The 19652-nt window shown below is 39.4% G+C and overlaps 1 protein-coding gene across 3 annotated transcripts in view; it reads left to right on the top strand.

Annotated features, from left to right (window-relative positions):
- Positions 1–19652, top strand: part of trappc9 (trafficking protein particle complex subunit 9) — a 179408-nt gene that overhangs the window by 103775 nt on the left and 55981 nt on the right. For all 3 annotated transcript variants that reach the window (XM_054605757.1, XM_054605758.1, XM_054605756.1), the window contains 2 exons: positions 11143–11296; positions 17527–17617. In XM_054605757.1, the coding sequence (XP_054461732.1) occupies positions 11143–11296; positions 17527–17617 (245 nt within the window). The remainder of the gene's footprint in view (positions 1–11142; positions 11297–17526; positions 17618–19652) is intronic.

Here is a 19652-nt window from a genome sequence, read left to right as displayed (position 1 = left end):
AAGTAAGTTGGGTATTTGGGCAAACATTCTTTTTAGACGGTGCAAGAGTGCAATATACAGTGCAATATAGTACATTATATGCATTATATATAATACACCCTCCCCTGGATTTGCAAAAAATCTTATCTCTGACAAGAGGTAGAATGGGTCACTGGGAGGATCACGGCCTGTCACTTTATTTTGATTTACTGCGATCACAATTTTGCATTAATTTGTCTGATTGCTGTAGATATCAGTTTATCAAATGTTCCCATTGAGCAAGAAAGTAACAGTTGTAGCCAGACAGCTGTTTCCATAGCCACAGACATCATCTCGCCTGCTCAAGTCTCCTTCTTATCTTACTTACAAACTCAAACACTCATCTTGTCCTGAACCTGAGCTTGTTGAACGAGCGAACGAACAAACATCCACGAGGTAAAGTGCACTGTTATCGTCAATTTGCAGGCTAGATAGCTAATTAGCTGCTCAGCCGCAGTACATAAAACATGTAAACGTACCTGCAAATGTCACTTAAATCCGGTTAGATACTTACTCTTCAGTACCACTAAGAACACGCTGTGGGACATTGGGAACGGCACAAGTTCGTTTACTTTATCTCTCTGCCGGTGTTCAGTACTGGGGATCAGCCTAACAGCTGCTGCCAATCAGTCAGACAAGCCCCTCCAGCTGACTGAGACGAGGAGCATCTCTGATATTTGATTTTAAAGTGGCCCCATTATGCTTTTCCATTTTTTCCCTCTCCTTTAGTGTGTTATATATATTTTTGTACATGTAAAAGGTCCGTAGAGTGTAAAACCTGAAGTCCACCCCTAAAAGGAGTTACCCTCCCCTCAGAAGCTCCTGAACTCCTGAAACGGCTCCATTGAATTCTCTCCTTCACTTCCGTAACTTTATGAGGTCATAATGTAACTTTATGATGTCACAATGTAACTTTGAGGTCATAATGTTACGGAAATGACGTAAAACTCCTTCTGACTAGTTTGGCCCTCAAACAAACAAAAGAGAGAGACGGAGCTGAATCTCCAGAGGAAGAATTTTTTGAAATGTGAAACGTTGACCAATCACAACAGAGCGGGCTAGCTGACCAATCAGAGCAGACTTTGCTTTCTGGAGGGAGGAGCAAGCGCTACAACGGAGCGTTTCAGAGAGAGGGTGAGAAGAGGTGCTGCAGGACAGAATGATGAGAAAAACAAGGAGGATTATGAGCATTAACGCATGTAAACATGTTGTAACTGTAACTTCAGATAAAATATGCAACCGAAAAATAGCATAATAGGGCCTGTTTAAGACTTTTTTATAATAACAATAAAAAAAAGGAATACATAAAAAATGTGTGACTTTAAATGTCAAAAAAATGTTTGTCCTAACATTAGCACTGAAACTGTAGAGGTGATTTCTGCTGTTTGATGATCAGCTGTTAGCTGGTTCTGTTTATCCTGCTAGTTTGGAATTGTCATGAGCCTCTGGATAACTGATGATATTTTTACAGAAGCACCACCTAATGACACAAACAGGTACTACTTATTAACACTGGTTAACGTATAGTGGATTATTGATTGTCATTCCTCCTGAACTACAAGTAAAGATGTGTTTTAACACAAACGGAAAAGCAGAAGTCCTCAGTTAGATATCTCTGATGAAATTAAGACCACAACATTGTTGATAGCGATACTGTAGAACTGAACATTCATTCATCAGTATGCTTCACCACGCACATTCAGTCCGCAAGAAATGACTAATTCACCCTACAATTATTCCTCTGTGGCTTCTTTTTTTAAAACCACCTTGAGCTGAGAAGAATGATCAGGCTCTAATGGTCACTGCTCTGCATAAACAGCATGTCAATTAGCACCGCTCTCCTCACATACTTTCTATTCTTACATTTGAGGAAAAAAAGGCGTGAACCCGTGTATCATCAGACAGCCCTGACCATTTCTGCGGCTGAATCCTCGACCGAATGAGCAAGTTCTGATGAGACGGAGCAAATGAAAGTGTCCGTTATTAATATGAATCAAAAATAGCTGTTGTCCGGGATGTCAGGCTGGAAAGTAATTTCCATAAAATAAAATAAGTTCTTAGGCATCGTAATTAGGGGGGGGGTTTGACTGCAAGTCAGTCAAGTCCTTTAGTGTAGAATGGGTTTGATGCAAGTGTTTGAACAGTATCTAATTATCTGAATTGAAGAGCAGAGGTCCCGAGGCACTTGTCTCCATCAGCTGTATAAATATAACCAGTGGGAGATCTTCCTCGGTCACCTCCTTGATATACGATCCCTCTCACAATCTTCCAGAAGATTTGTCTCATTGCTCTTTTTGGGAGGCTCCAGTGGTTTCTGTTCTTTCTAGTCCTTTCTGCTAGTCACTTGGTAGAAATGTGCTACTCAGTGTTGTATTAGTCGTATCTGAAGTTCCACTTACTAGCCCCAAACACCATCTGACAGTTTCCCTCAGCAGATGGAGTTAGTTTGTTTGTCATTGTTATTGTTAATAGTATTACTTTTAATATTATTTTCATGGTATTTAAAATGTATTTTATTTTATTTTCCAACCACCCATCATATTTAACCGCTTATCCTGTTAAGGGTCGCAGGGGGGGCTGGAGCCGATTCAAGCTGACATTGTTCGAATGCATGTTACACCCTTTTTCTTTTATTGTTATGTTTTAATTGTATTATTGTTATTATTATTATTATTATTATTATAATAATAATAAATTAACTTTAGGGTTAAAATCCCATTTTCAGAAGATCATTTACAGAAAATGTAATGCAGTAAAACCTGTTGTGAGTGAAATAACAAATGTAAAAGAGCAATTATATTTGTGAGGATTACATTTCCTCTCAGGTGCTCATAAAATTGAAAAATTACACAAAAAACAAAACGACAAAACAGTGCAGTGTTTCTTACAGGGAACAGGGTTCCTGTTAATTTGCAATATTAATTATTTCTTCAGTAGAATGTACTTCATTTTCTGTACTGGAGCTCCACAGTAAGGTGCAGACATCTACAGTAACTGGGATATTGCTTCTGGAAAAAGATCACACAGAATTCAAATGACCTCATTTTATTTAGGTGGAGGCAAATATTTCTGAAGGAGACGTCTAAAAATGTGGGCAAATCTGTTTTACTAGATACCTCAAAACATATTTTCTACAGTAAGTGGGTATTTTCAAGCCCAGCATCATTTTTGAAAGCTCAATATTTTTCATTGCAACCAACACAAGATTCAGTGGATGTGCTTATCGTCATCCTGTGACCATTTCTTCGCCGGCAGCAGGTTGCTCTTAGACCTTGATCCCAATCCCCGCTCTGCATCAACACCACAGCCGTGTCTCCCGGGGGATCTAAACAGACCATTGGGGGTTTACATCTCATCACAGCATCAACCCCTAGGCTTTTAACTAGTTCCACCATCATCATCGCAGAGCCAGCTCAGTAAGAACCTTTGTAGTAGAGCGGCGATCTATCGCTCACTGCAGCAGTTCCTCATATTTGCCTCCTCTCCGTTCGCCTTTTGACTCTGCCGAATCGAGTGAGCACAAGGGCAGACACGCCTCATTGCATGAGCTTTTCAAACAAAGCTTGTTTCCATGGTGACCACCTTTCCCCCATCTTGTGCTACGTTTTATGGCATCAAAGCACATAGCGCGTTTGCAGTCGTATATATATATATATATATATATATATATATATACACCATCTTCAACAGTCACCAGCCTAGTGTTGAGTATTATCATTCAATTGTTTTATCGCAACCTGCAAATCAAATTGGCCTTTTTCTCAGTCTGTCAGTTTAGATCACACGCTCATTACATGAGCAATATCCAGTCTAATAAAAAAACAAACACTTGTATCCGCTGAGGATAGGGGCACCGGAGCGATGTTTTCCGACAGAGATGAGAGCTGACTGCTGAGATGTACATCTGCTGCAGCTCGACCTCTCCCTGGCATTAATCTCCACACAACTGTCAGGTTTTTTTTATTTTCTTTCCCAACCCCCCCTCTCACATTTTTCTTGAAATGTTATGTGTTCCCTGGAGGGGGGGGCATTTTATCCCTGTTGGCTGTCTGAAGATGGGCAAGTTAAGATGCTAGAACATAAAGATGTTTTTCCACTCACATGTCCTGTAAAACACCTGCTATAATCGCTCCATCTAGCTGCCTGAGACCTCTTGGTAGGCATTTGACACAGTCATGCTTACATATTCTTGGTATTCTGGAAATGTGCTTCACCTCCAACAAATCCATAAATTCATATGATGGACAGAGCAGATTTATCTGACTGTCTGTCATTTCCTTCCCCAGTCACCTGCAACTTTAATGACTTTATTGACCATTATATTTCAGCCCTGTGATGTGTTGGGATTATCCACTATCTACTCCTTACAGTTACACATATAGCGATGTATTATTATTTACAAACGCTGTTGCATGTCATTCCCTTCTATCTCCCCATGCCATGCATCCAACTGCTGTGCCGTTTAATAATGTCAAAAACGCCCCAAGGAAGAGCTTCTGGATTTCAGCAGCAGAGACAAAAATAGCTCACTCTGTCATCCCTAGTAATGGTCTACAAAGACTCAATTTTAATGCCAGCCAGCGCATTAGAAGATTGTCTGCACCGATGCATTCTTTCGATACCTATGCGCATACAGTAATTGGCAGTAAGGATGTGTGTTTTTTGCAGCTCATCATATTGAGCAAGATATGGATGGATGGAGCGCCGCTGCCTCTGCAGCCGCTGCATACAAAGGGTTACGCGGAGTCAGCCGCAGTCTAAAAATAGACTGTTGCTCTTGCCTGCCTCTGCACAAGCCTCTATGGATCTCCGCCCTTAAGCTCTTGCACGTGAGGTAAAAATAACCCTCTCTGTGAAAACACACACACACACACACACACACATTCGGTACGTTCTTCACTCTCAGCCTCTCCCCGGTGACATAACACAATCTCTGGCTGTTAAAAAAGATGCAAAAAGGCTCTGATAAAACATTGGCTGCACACGATTTGCTCCGTAGGGCATAATTCAGGCTGTGCATATTGCTTGCAGCAGGCTTGAAGTCACACGCTAGTGAACACCTTTCAAACGCTGCAGTAAAACAACAAAACAACAACAAGAAAAAAAATACTATCACATATATAAGTTAAATACCTTTACACTATCATTTAAGTAGTAGCTGTGATAACACATCATCAGTAGTTGACTAGAAGCCAGCATCTGCTATTTTGTGACCATGTCTGCGTTTACAGACCTCCAGATTGACAGATGATTTATGGCTTTGCAGTGGTCAGATGAAAGCGGCTCCATGCGCTTTAATGTGATTATCATGTACTTTTTGGTCCGAGGCAACACAGCATTTAATTAGGAAGGGGTCATTTCACTGTGACCGGCTCTTCCTAAACTGCTGTTATTACTGCCATTAAAAACTGACACAGCTTATTGCAGGATGGTGGTAATTAGGGATATGGTGTCAGAAGTCACAGCCGGTGGACGGGATGACATTTAGTGGTACGGGTTTGGTTTGCTTTTAGAGGTTTTTTTTTAGGCAGAAGAACAACATGAAACATGTCGAGCTTAGTAACCCCTTATACGCCCAAATGCACAAATACATAACTGTAGCTCTCTGCACGAAACGTACTGGTTTTGGTGTTCTGTTGAGTTTATTTTTTTTTTTTTCTTGCAATATCTTCCAAGGATCACTAAATTGCACTCTTCAAATAAGAAAAGTGCTAAAATGGCTGCAAATATATTCTTTGGTTTGATCAGTTATCTTATAACATGAAGGTACTTTTCTGTTTGTTCCTCCATGTCCGTATGGGTTTCATCCAAGGCAAGTCAAGAGAATTGCACTTTCATTATTGCTGATACTGTTATTATGAGTTGTACGTTTTCAAATCATGAACATTAAGATTTGAAATTAAATAAACACATTTCCTCTAAGATTGATTTTAAAAGGAAATAACATTTGAGCATGTATTTTGTGAGATACAGGGTTAATTGGGACAGTTATTTGTAATTTTACAGATCATTCATATACATAATATCATTTTTAGGTTGGATCTGTTTAAACGTGTGCGGCAGATCCATGACAAAACTTTCAACTTTGCCCTGAGCAAGCACAAATCTCTGTTCCACACCTCTGCTTTGCTGCAACCGTCATGGAGTCAAGCCCATTGTGAGTCATCAAAATACCAAATGGATACAGGCTACAAAACAAAAAACTGGCAACAAAGAAAAAACATTGTTTGCACCTGACAAACATTCCACTTGGCCAGCGCAAAGCCCTGCAGGCCGACACGCTGACAAGAAAATAGACTTCTCCATATCTCTATGCATGGACATGAATAACCGTGCTTATTTCTGAAGATTTGTCTTTCATCTGTGCATTTCTTTGTTGGATTTTATTTGATCTCTAACCAATTCACAGCCCACTCTTTTGAACAGATAGAAGTTTCGGTGAAATCGGTTCATCCATCCAATCTCCCATCTACCCTTGCCGCCTTTTCTCAGCCAGGGAAATAAAGGCCAAGCAGGCTGTTATCAGCAAGGCGGGTGGGCCGAGGCAGGGAGGTGAAATGGACTGGGAATTAGGCCTAGAGATGTCTCACAGTGGCTCCAAGCTCAGCACACAGGTTGTTATTAAAAGCCTTGTAATAGGCTAGATTAGTCTCCAGATATGGGTTAATCCTTAAAAGACTCCACAATCAAATCAATGGAAAGAGAAGATGGTGGGAGTGGTGGTGTGAGAGCTTGGCCTGTTGATGCTCTCTTGCCTTTCTAGAAAAAACACCTTCAGTGGTGCTTTGGGGTTTGATGTGGTCTTTGTTAGATTTACAACTACCGGTTTATGGACTTGCTTATGCTTTATATTGCTATTTCTTTATGTACACTGCTTCACTAGTACACTAATAGGTTTCATTATATAATAGGTAACTTTTTTAAATAGTGCTCCTCTAATTAAATTGGATTTCCATTAAGTTTCACTGCAGTAGAAGGTGGTAAACTTGTTTTCAAATCATGTTTGCCATTATGCTGCTATTAGCTTGAGAACCACAACTACCCTCGCCTTTTTTCTGCACTTAAGGCCTGGTCATTAGCAGCAAATAAAATTGTAACATTTATGGTTTCATGGGCCTCATGCTTTCTAAGTGGCTTATCCATAATGCAACTCAATCATTACTAGATTAATTGTTGCTATTCAGTTGTCTATATTATTATGAATTGGATATTTTGGGGTTTTGAAGTGTTGGTTTTACAAAATGTTTTGTTAGACCTTTGGCTGAGAAATTGTGGCCATTCATTTATTTTTCATGCATTTTACTTATTCAATTATTCCAAAGTTTGACAATCATGGTACTTGTTAGTTGAATATTGGCTTAAATGAGGAGCTATCTACAGCTTTTTCCTCTTCATAGAGTTATTCAAACCTATATATATTATCAAGTTCATGTAACTGAAGGGGAATTTTCTTTTGACTAGTAATACTTATTCATAGTACTGTTACCTTCTCTATCCATTGCAACTCTAGCCATTGTTCAGATAGTAAACTGGCATTCCATGAGCATATTCAAATACATGTATAACATTATTTTCAAGTACAAAACAACACAATTAGCCTTTTATTTGCAATGTAAAGATACTGCTATGTCCTAGCCATCCTTAGCCTCTTTATTAGCGAATACCTGATTACTTTCTATACTGATTTTGTGGAACATAGAAAACGTGTTAGGTGTTAGCAAACCCAAAATCAAATCCCACCAAATTAACAAAGTTAAGATGTATTCTTTATAAAACATTCCTTTCCATATTGCTCCTCATTTGAAGTGTTAATTTGAATTTCCTCCATCTGGCTCTCGGTAATTACCTGTCCAAAGGAAACCAGTCGCAGGCCTTGCCAGGCTCCGTCTTCCCATTTAGGATCCATTTGCATTGTTGCAACGTGGTATTTTTAGACTTAATGTGTGATGTGCGCTTTTGAAGATGACTGAATGAAAAGCAGCGCCCATTTGAAGATGGGACTTCAGTCAGTGACATAAGCCTCGTGCCACTAATCTTCAAAGGCGGGGGCGTATTTGAGTGCGTCGCAGCAAGAACAGTAGCTTTTTCCTTCGTCTTTGTTTTGAAGTCGTAATTGTTATTTAGTTTGTGCTCTGCTTTGTTGAAAAGGCTGTGTCATGATAATTGCATTACGTTTTTCTCCTCCACCTCGCTTTGATGTATGTGTGTCCTTGGACTCATCAAGAGATTTTATTTTTTTCTTGTAGTGTAATTTAATTTATGATTTGCAATATGGTATGTAAGACAGGTGAGGCAGCAGATGACCTGTTATGATACTCATGTGCTCACTGCTGTAACATAATGACTAGAGGTGTGCATCTTTCTCTCAATATAATATAATATAATACTAAATACTCAATTCGGATTGAATCGGCTTTTGACCTTTTGAGCGAATCCCCCTCATTTGTGAGTCTAATTCACAGTTTTGAAACGACCGTATATCTTTTTCGAGTATCAGTTAATCTTTAGACCCCTAATAATAACTAAAACCGGGCTAGGCAATATGGCTTATAAATAATATGTCAATATTTTTCAACTCTGACGCAATATACAATATATATATCTTGATACGTCTTCTCTAAAAAAAATAATTGATTTAACCCTTTAGCGCGATTATTCTAGTAAATCAATCGGAACATTCTGAGGTGTCGCAATGTAATATTGATGTCAAAAACGTCTTTGGAAATGGATTTGTATTAACTTTTATTATTTATTCACACTATTGAAATTCAGGTTTGCAGGTGGTATTTATTTTATAGCATTTATTTGACTCGTTATCTCATATTTATTCATTTTGTTTTATTTATTTATTTATTACTAACTGATTATTGAAGGAATATGAAACCACTTTTTTTTTTAAGGTCACTTTTATTTTGATTTCATTTCTTGCTAGCTTTTATTTTGCAGTCAGTCTTTTTTGTAAATGCAGGCTGGCATCTCCCATTACCATTTCCAACCTCAACATGTATAAACATGATTTGGTGCTTCACTTCTTTCCCTCTCTCCTAGCCCTTTTTTTGCTTCCATCCAGATACAAAAAACACACATACGCACATCCATGATTAAACGCCACACACACTCGCCCGGGTTGGTGTGTCTGTGAGAGAGAGAGAGAGATGCAAGAGAAGCGTAACATCAAAGCCTGTCTCATGCTGGTGGCTTAAAGGAATGACTTGACAAAAAATATTTGTAGGCTACTTAATGCTTGAGATAATGTCATTCAGCTCATCCCACGTTGAACAAGCAGCAATACATCAAATAAATACAATTGTCATGTCCATAAACTTCTATATCTTACATGTCGAGACATGTGATACAGACGTATATTGTAATCAGACTTTCTCTCTCAAATCATTCATATTGTATTATCATATTATTTATACTTCATTTGATTTCTCCATGATGATGGCTGTCGAGAGGAAACACAACAAAAGCATTTGTCAGTTCAGTGTCTCTGACTCTGCTCTGCACATGTTCCTCTCAGTGCACCAGATAATAACTCCTTCGGGAGCCGCTGTGTCCTCTGAACTGGAATCTAGTGACCAACCTACCGATCAATACATGGATGTGCTGTGTTTTTGGATTGGAGTGCTGAGGGCACGGAAAAATGGACCACAGCATTTTTTCCCGCTCTGTTTTTTCTGTGAAAAAGACTCAGATAAAGTCTGTTTCTCAGTTAAACACTTAAAGTGAAGCCTATCACTCAGAATGACACCAGGAAAAAAGCGTGAGACATTTCTTCTCTCCTGTGAAGGGCTGCTGTATAGGGCTTATGCTTCACTATGCAATATGTATCTCCAAGTTTGGTGATTTTTTTTTTTGAGCCTTCAGATAAGAGCACATGCTGCCAGGGAATCCCAACACTAACATATATAATCATATTATAAAGATGGTATGGCTTATATTTCAGCAAACATTCAGTCATAACCACATGACGCATCCTCAGCAATAATTGAGTCATATTTCTTTCAATCTGCAGGATGCAAATCAAATATTCCCATTTCCTTTGTCTCTGGTTTAGTCTCTGCCGGTTCCCTAGAAGAATATGTGGGTTTTACCGTAGTTGCTACAGTGGATGTTTAACTTTCTTATAACTGTGTCTGTATGATCTTAGACTCTATGTGGCATACTTCTTCTTCTTCTTCTTCTTCTTCTTCTTCTTCTTCTTCTTCTTCTTCTTCTTCTTCTTCTTCTTCTTCTTCTTCTTCTTCTTCTTCTTCTTCTTCTTCTTCTTCTTCTTCTTCTTCTTCTTCTTCTTCTTCTTCCTCTTCTTCTCCTCCTCTTCTTCTTCCTCTTCCTTTGGGGTCATTTTATAAGCACAGGTTTGGTCTCAGCTCAGTTTCGTACAACAAGACTACAATCCTGGATGTGACACTTGACGTAACCCTTGGCAACGTTAACCCTGGCTCTTATAAATATATAACATACCCACAACATAGAGGGGGGAGCTAGGACCTGAGGGTGTTTGTACAGACGAGATAAATCATTTAAAACTTGTAAAAAAACACACAAAGCAGCCCACATTTGTTGTCATAAGGCCTAAATGTGAGCAAGGTTTTCCTCGTAAATATTCTGTAGATGAAGATCAGCATAAACAGCTGTGCTCCATTACAGTAGAAATGTGCAAATGCATAAAAAAGGTGCTGCCCTTCTATCTGGGAAATTGTGATGGACAGCCATTTATCCACTTTAAATAACTTGAACTTCATAAATCTTATTCAAATACATTCAACCTTTATTAACTTACTCTTCAAGGTGCTTGATCCAGATTCAAAGTATATCCATGATTGATGGATTGCCTATGCATGATATGTACAGGGAAACAAAGTACAGGGAAGTTCTGATAACAGCTCACACAGAGGGAGAGCAACTTCATTCTCTGCACAGGACACCATTAATCTACTATGTATCTTTACATAGAAAATGTCATTTACTGCTATTTTGATGCTCTGACTTTCAAATGTAGCACTTTCAATGACAGTTATATAACTGTTATGTCATTCCCAGAGTCTTTCTTTTGGCCAATCGGAAATGATGTAAGCAGAAAGTTGTATCTGTAAGTGCTTCTCCCATCTCCTGTTGCAGGATGGCCATCCAGGTGGACAAGTTTGACTTTGAGAGTCTGCCACAGCCGGACCAGGAGACGGCTCGCTTCACTAACCCCAAACAGCTGGAGGAGGAGCGACAGCATGCTCAGGGCTCCCAGATCAACAGCAAGCTGGGCATCTGTTGGAGCATCATATCCTTCCTGTTGGTGCATGTGTGGTACAGTTATATCAGAGAAACCAGCCTGAGCTGAATTTCACCAGAAACACAATACATATATAGTGAAAGTTTACATTCCTAATTAAGTGTCCTTAGTCATACATTTCAATAAGTGGTCAAACTGAGTTATTCTGCACTGTGTTGGTTGAATGTTGCTGTTTGTTGACAGTCAGATTCAACGATACAGGACATCTGGAGGGCCTCTGGCCAGAAGGGAACTTGTTCGCCTGCACTGACAGATGGGAAAGCGTATGGCAAAGTACTTGCCACTGTGAAGTGATGTCTTGGTGTGTATCCGTGGTTGTGTAATTGTGTCGCATAGTCACATCAATATGATACAACGTTTTCCCATAGGTCCTTGTCTTTGGACAAGCTTTGTGGTCGGAACAAGGTAATCTTTGACAGCATTGTCAGCAAGCTGCTCTCTGCCATCTTCTTTTCCTCAGGTAGAAATCTCTTCCATCTATTTCTTTATATATTGTTATCTTCTGGCTTGTCTACACATGTTCACCATCAACACTTCCATTCGCCTCAGAATAACTAAAGGTTGTAACATTGATGCTGGGTTAGTATTTTTGTTCTGTGGGATTGTTGGCAGAGACTCCTGTGTCTTAAAACCTTTGTTTTCTTACACAATACCAGCATAAAAACGTAAAACAGAACAACTTGGAACCAATGGGTCCCGTAGTACAGTAGGTACCCTCGCCAACAGATCTAATGAGACATCCGATCCAATGCCAAGAATGTGTCTGAAGTATTATGTAGTGAAAACGTTGTAGCCATGGCACTTTCGATTAGAAATGAAAAGTCGGAGCTTCCATTGCCTTTCCACAGCCTACACGAGCACGTCTTTAAAGGTAGTGTTTGCCCCTCTTTCCCGATATGAAGACCGAGCCCTGTTGCAAACGATTGTGCTGATGAGTGACCTAAACTAGTCTCCAAGAAATGTTCATGCTAAAAGAAACAACCTCCTCTTCAGTGTGTTTAAACTTCTATTACTCAATGCTAGTAACACTTACAGTGATTCTGACTGTGATGTCTGAACAAAACTATACTTGTCCTGCAAATGGTTCAAGAACGGCTTTCAATTATTGTTTTGCATGCCTTCTATTGACGTTTTAGGCTAATTTTACAGGAATGGAAAAAAGTTTAAACATTTTTTTTCAATTATTAACACTTTTAACTACATATTACAGTTCTAATAAGCTGGTGAAGTTTGAGCAAGTCAATAACCTTAATTTGACCACCTGTGAGATCAAAGGCCAATTTCCACCTATGTGGACGACAATGTGCTATTCTGTTGGTGACATCAGTGTTTGCTTGCAATCCGATTGAAGGCTGTGTACTTTATGTGGCAGACTAAAGGGTTCACCTGACCGCTTAGTGACTTTCAACACTAAATCCCTGAACTATCTGGATGTACTGCCTCGGGAGCAGGGAATATGTAGGTTCCAGAAACGATTGTCAGTAAACCAAAACGTCAACCAGGTTTCTGCTGTCGAAATGCGGATAAAGTTCATGAGTTCCATAAAAGGTTCACGGTTTCCTGGAAAACTTTCTTCTGTTGAAAACAGCTACTAGTCATCATGCGTGCTGTGCCGTGTATCAGCCCATTTCTCATCAGCTTACAGTGTCCTTTGCACATATTTAGAGATTTAAGAACCGCCTGTCAGATTGTTGGTGAGCACGGTGTGCAATTAATGATGAATCCAATCTCTGCTCTACTGAAGTTGCCATTATATTTTTCCTTTTTATGAAGGCGAAAACACCCCCATCATTATGTGTATTGTTTTATCTGCAAGTAATTTGGCAGCGTGTAGGCAGGGATGAAGAAAGAAAATGACATACAACTACATTCCCAACAGCGAGTCTGATAGCACTCTTTTTACTGTTGCATAAATCAGCCTGAAATGGCCTGTTTGATCATTTTACCCAATTTTGAACATATGTTGTGAGTGCAATTTGTGAATATAAACAAGTTTCCCTTGGAACTCAGTGAAACAGCTAATTGTGTTTATTTCAGTTCATTTCGGACTAACAAAAAAACATTTAGGAAATGTGCAGCTCTAAATATATTACTTAAAATATATGCATATATATATGTAATAAAAAATAGGCACCACACTCTCTCAAGGCCGTCGTGGAAAATCGAACAAAAAGTGAAATTGTGACTTTTGAAGCCCCGCGTTAAAATAAAGGTAAATTGGATGGAATATCACAAACGCAACTTATGTTAACTCACTTATTCATTTAGTGTGAATGGACCAACACCAGATCTATCACATGATGTTATCAAGATGAGTCTGGATGCTTTCGTATCCGTGTGTGAGGATAGTGGCTCAACTATCTCACATCCTTGGAATAGCACAATGTAAATTCCGCTTCAGGGTGGATTTTCCCCCTTACAACATAAAACAACAAGAGGAATAAAAAAAGAAAAGATGATCACAGTGCGTGTCACACTCCAGAGCACTCACTTGGCCCTGAGCAAAGCAACAGTCACTTTAATTTGTAATTTATGAGTTCTCTGCTTTATTATTCCTGTTTGTTGATGGTGTTCAGTTATAGCGATTCTCTCATTGGAGAAGGCTTTACAGCACAGGCACTGAGAAAAATACAAGATATAATGGAAGAGAATGTGGTAATAGTGTCTTCCCTTTGTGGAGGTCATTGCCAAGTTCATGAATCATTTCTGGATGTACAGTGTGGAAGTTAAGTTGTGTCTCAGTGGGTCCCTTATTATCGCAATACCCTGTAAAAACATATTAAACTCATATCTGGATGTATATTGTGTCTTAAGATGTTACAGCCAGCCAGAAGCAACAGCATGTGACCAGCATAGCTTTCTTTAACAAATGACCTTAAAGGCATTGTTCTCAGCTGTAATCCTTCGGCAGAACTATTTGGGTCATTTCTCTCAACGTGGTCTAAGGGTCTTCATAGCTGTCAAGACGACTCTGCTCCTGGACCACCTGCCAACTTTTTATGTGTTTTACTCTCAGGCTATGGTTTTACTACAAGCATTTTTTTTTTTTTTTTGGCTTTTCTGGTTCAGTTTGTTAGTGAGAAAGACAGAGGACAGAGAAGGAATAACATGAAACAAATGACTTTACCACAATCATTTTGACTGAAGAGTTGCTTATATTGCTCACAAGCAAGTACAAAATAGGTGCTAATACCACAACTCAAATATTAATGTAAATGTAAGCATTTAGCTGGGGTAACATGTATGTTTATGTGGAAGTGTGTGACTATATGAACAGAGATAATAGTTAATAATACTAAACCAAATCCATCCTGCAAAGCTCGCCTGGAAAGCATCCAAACCCAACACATCCCCTCCTCCATTTATTTATTTTAATACTTCTCTCCTGCTCGCTTTTTCTTCCTACCTTCTCCTTCATCTTTTCCTTTCAAAAGAATTATTACTCATTTTTTCGATTTATTATTATTATTTTTCACATGCCATCCATTTTTACTGTCCTTTTATGTTTTGTACATAAACAACATCTGCTGTTGCTTTTGTATTTAGTAGTAAGTTAGTTGGGAAGTCCAAATTGTCTACATGTGTTTGCAGGAATTGGTGAATAAAGGGGAGATAAAGCACCAAATACATTAAAGCAAAAATACTTAAAGCTATTTATCAGCCCCACGCAGACACACACCAATTCTCAAAGCAACACTTTAGATGCATTTTAAATAACTGTGGAGAAGTTTTGAATTACTGTAAGCAATGACCTTTCCTTTTTCTTTTGTTAGGAAGAGCTGTTATAGAAGACATAATAGTATTCTGGGCAGAAAAGTGCCAAACTCAAAGTGATTGTTGACAGTAAGTTTAGTGAGTGGACATGCATGTGTATCGTTCACATATTGTTTTTATGATTGCTCAGCTCCGTAGCAATTTAAGGGAATGGAATTGTTGCTCATATGCCACTAAAATATATGATGCAGTGCAGCCAAAAGTGGATTTCACCCTTTATTGGAGTGCTTAATCTTAGACTATAATCTTGTTACACACACATCCACAGATAAGTGGATCCAGTGATGCTTACCAAGTTTATTTTTACAATCTGCCCGGTCAAATGTGCAGCTCACACAACCCATTACCCGACCCATGTTCTAATGCAGCCGCTTAAAATCTGACTAAAGACATAACAACTGTCATGCACACTAAATATTTGAAGTAAAAGTTTACAGGCCGTTATATACATTTAGACATGGCTGTGGAGAAAGAGGTTCAGGCTTCAGCCCAGTATCATAGCAGTTTGTGAAATAGTTACGGAATGCAATCCATTGGTTCGTGTACAAGGACACGAATTGTCTGTTTTTCTTTGTGTCTCTCTGGCCGAGGATAACGCCAGTGGAAAGTCAATTAGGAGCCTTGTTCTTGGTGGACACACAAATTTAAAATGCACTGACGTTACAAGGCAGAGGTCAGAAATGGATTAGGTTTTGTTTCCTGACATTTTTTTTTAAACCTAATTACGTGGTTTTGTTCTCTAAACCTAACTTTACGTAGTTATTGAAAGCTCAGCCATGAATTTCTTTTCATAACCTAACTTAGTGGTTATGTTGCCTAAACCTAAGTTTTGTTTTAAATGTAATGTCATCCCCATAGAAAAGTTGTTCATAGCGAAACGAAAAAGTGGATAATTGTAGTCCCTCTACACTAAACCAATAGGTTGCATTTTGTGGCTACTGCAGGGTTAACTTGCTTAGCCTGCTGCCTATGTGACCCATACCTGGATAAATGCCAGAAGATGGATGGATGCTGGAAGCGGCCATTTTTGGACCCTTAGTATAGCTGTATTTATACTGTACTCCTAAGACGGATGCTCCTTGTTCCTTATTTGGTTTAGAGAAACTTATCAGCGATTTATGTCAAGCCTGAATTGGATCAGGGTTGTTTCTTTCATCTGTATTCAACAGAGTACATGGTTCTAAGAATGTTAAGTTGCAGCACAGTTAAACAAACAAAAAAAGAAACGCCAATGCTAGCAGTTCTTTGAGGTGTGTACTTAGTCACAGTTGTGTTTTGAGCTGAATGCTAATATCGGCATGCCATCAGGCTTAACAAATCATTAGTTGTTAGCCCGATGATGGCGGATGTGAAAAGCTAACAGGGACCACCAAAATCATTAGAATTGATCTTCTAGGGACCGTGAATATACATGGGAAATTCCACAGTAATCCATCCAACAGTTGTCAAGGCCTAATATACACTATGGTGTATATTGATTTTTTTATTTTTGTTAGCATATCTATCTTATAAGAAATGCTCACCTCATGTTTTTAGTATGTAACGGTAACAATGATAAAACTTTAGCCACATACTATACAGGGCTACTCGCGTGCAGTGTATACATAATGAACATCTCCATATTGTGTAACACGGCCATTTCAAGGCGGACTTACATGAAGGTCCACTGAGGATCGTCAGATGCTGGTGCTACTGATCATCCAGCCTGAATCAGTGGAGACACACTGCAGCTGCTAGGTGCTCTCGTTCCCCAACGGGTCCACCGGAGCCTCACAGGAGGAATTCCACATTTCCAAGTGATCAAAGCCACGACAATGCTGTTGTTCGCCATTGTCCTTTCATATAAGATGCACGTGCATGGTGTAACGTGATTCATCATGAGTCAGAAGTTTGAAAGAGATCCAAGCGGCACAGTTGAAGAACTTTTATGCACGTTTTTCCGTAGATGCATTCTCTCTCTCTCTCTCTCTCTCCCTCCCTCTCTCTCTCCCTCTCCGTGCATACCGTACTCTCCTTCAAAGGTTAATAGACAGAGGTTTGTTGCCCTAAGCGCTGCTCATCTCACCCATTATTCCAAATGTCAGCTGTGTAAATGATCAGCTGTGTCCTTATCATCACATATTATCTGGGTAATGGCTCTCTGACAGCCGTGTTTGTTTGGATGCAGCATTCATGCATTGATAGCCTGCCCTGCCATCAGCCATCATTATAATCAGGTTACAGAAACATGCTCTACATGCACCTCTGACGTCTTCATAATAACTGCGTTGTGCCAAATATAGTCTTGAACATAATGAATTGAGGTTTGTTGCTGTTTTACAATCGCAACATACGATATTTTTTTTTTATAATGTTCCTAGTGTTATACGGTAGTGTTTTTGAATGTTTATTAGTTCTTGAAATGTACCAAGCATCTCCATCATGTTGTCCTTAACCTTACCCACCCTTCCCTGCGGCGCCGCGGAGAGGCCAGTGTGGAGGGAGTCCTCAACCAGCTGGTCCTGGAGCACCTTCAGCTCGCTCCTTTGCAGTGGGGTGAGTCACTTATGTGTGTGTGTGTGTCTGCAAGCGTGTGAGAATATGAGTTGCTGTCACACATTTGCACCAACTCTCTCAATGGAAGGTTTGTGAACTCCACAAATCACAAATTTGTTAAAAGCGGAAAATCCTCCTCGGGTCAAAATGTGCAATATGAGGTAAATGAAATGAGAGAGAGAAAGTTTTAATGTGTGAACTGTTGCGTGTTGATGCTGATTCATCAAATCATTAGATCTCCCATTATGTTTCCCATATGTTTTTCTGGATGCCAATCACAGTGTGCGGATCCATTACCTGTCAGTTAGTGCACACACCTCCAGAACTGGTCTCAAGCCATGTTTTTTTTATTTGCATGCATAATGGGCTACAGGCTATTCTGCAGAAGTGTAGACATCATCTTGGGAAATGTTTGAATCACCGGGGGACACATGAATTTGTAGGAGCGCTCTCCGGTCGCACCATCTGTGATCATCTTCTGAAATCACTTTTGATTTACTGCGGGTGTTTGTTTTCTGAGACTCTTTGGACACTGCCAGAATTTTGATTAGTCAGCTGGGGCTGTCCTGCTTTCGCAGAGAGAATGCAATCTGAAAAACACCACAGATCAAGCATGGAAATGTGAGAATCTGTCGTGACTGAAATAGGAGGAGGGGGGGGGATAATGGCAAATACTTCACTGGATTCACTGTTCTTCAGATATTCTGGCATTTGACAGAAACCTCCTCATTGAGGAAAGCTGATGTGAAGATGTGTGAGATTAAACTGATATTCCAGTGCAGACAGCTGCTATTTCCTCACTTCTTCATTTCTATAAAGGTAGTTTTGCAGGTCCAGTTCAGGTCTTGCTGATTATGAGCTGGATAATTTGCCTCATTCCATTAGGATGCTTCCATCACGGGTTGCCAAAGACTATCACAGGCTCAATTACGGGGATGGTTCAAGCATTTCCCCTGTGTCTACAATCGTTAACCCAATGGATGCTTTTAATGCCGTAATCTCGCTGTAAACCTCACTCTTACACATATACTGTAGATGAAAAGAAAATCGTGTAAGGCTTGTTAAAAAAATGTCAATCTAGTTGTGTTTAATTGCTGTAATGTTTGTCCATGCTAGTGATCCAGTACAGTCTTGTACAATTGTACTCATTTTTAACTTTGATAACATAGTTTAGACTGAAAATACTACTTTGTAACTGTTGAGTGTTCACTCCACTTTTTTCCCACCTCTTGCTGCTCAGACAATCAAAGGTTTTTCCCTCTCTTTTATTAGAAAGTAGACGCCGTTTCAATCTTTTGCAGATCCAATATCCCCCACATGCCTCATCTTTATACACTTTATCTCCTATTAGATTATTTAAACTCCTCGAGGAGGTGATAGATTCTATGTCCAAAAAATCTTCAATTAAACACTTTAGTAGAAATAAATTCCAGTCGTTTGCCCAAAGCCTTTAACTGAAAAGGTACTTCCATATCTACTCTGTTTCAGGCTCATAAAACAGAGAATCATAGCAACATTTTAATCCGTCTTTTGCATCCTATGAAACATCATAAACCTCTTTTTATCCTCCTTGCACACCAGACTTTAAAGTCATTGCAGAAAGTGATCTCTTTAACCAGTGTCATTTCCTCGTCCATTAGAAACAACAAACAACTGTGGAAGTCATAATAGGCTATTACGCTGATGATGTGTAATGGCAGGATGAGATTTGTGCTATTTGGAAAATGCTTTTTGCATCATAATAATCTCGAGGAGTGCATTAAAACCTATAAATGTCTTAAGCAAATGTAAATTGGGTCAGCTGTGCACTTTCTGGAGCACAAGTCAGCCAGGGGAGTCATTAGCCGTGACGGCACCGTGGCATTTTTCCATCAACAAGGATGAGGAGAATAATATTTTGAGCAGCATCTGTACAGTATGGTAACCTCGGATACTCGACTATGAACTAGGTGGCGTGGCATGAACATGTATGCAGGAGATAAATTATTAAAGGGCTCTGGGCTGCCTCACTGTGTGTGTGTGCGTCTGAAATCAC

Source organism: Anoplopoma fimbria, chromosome 10 (assembly GCF_027596085.1).
Source record: "Anoplopoma fimbria isolate UVic2021 breed Golden Eagle Sablefish chromosome 10, Afim_UVic_2022, whole genome shotgun sequence".
Taxonomy (NCBI): Eukaryota; Metazoa; Chordata; class Actinopteri; order Perciformes; family Anoplopomatidae; genus Anoplopoma; species Anoplopoma fimbria.
This window is presented reverse-complemented; position numbering and strand designations above follow the sequence as displayed.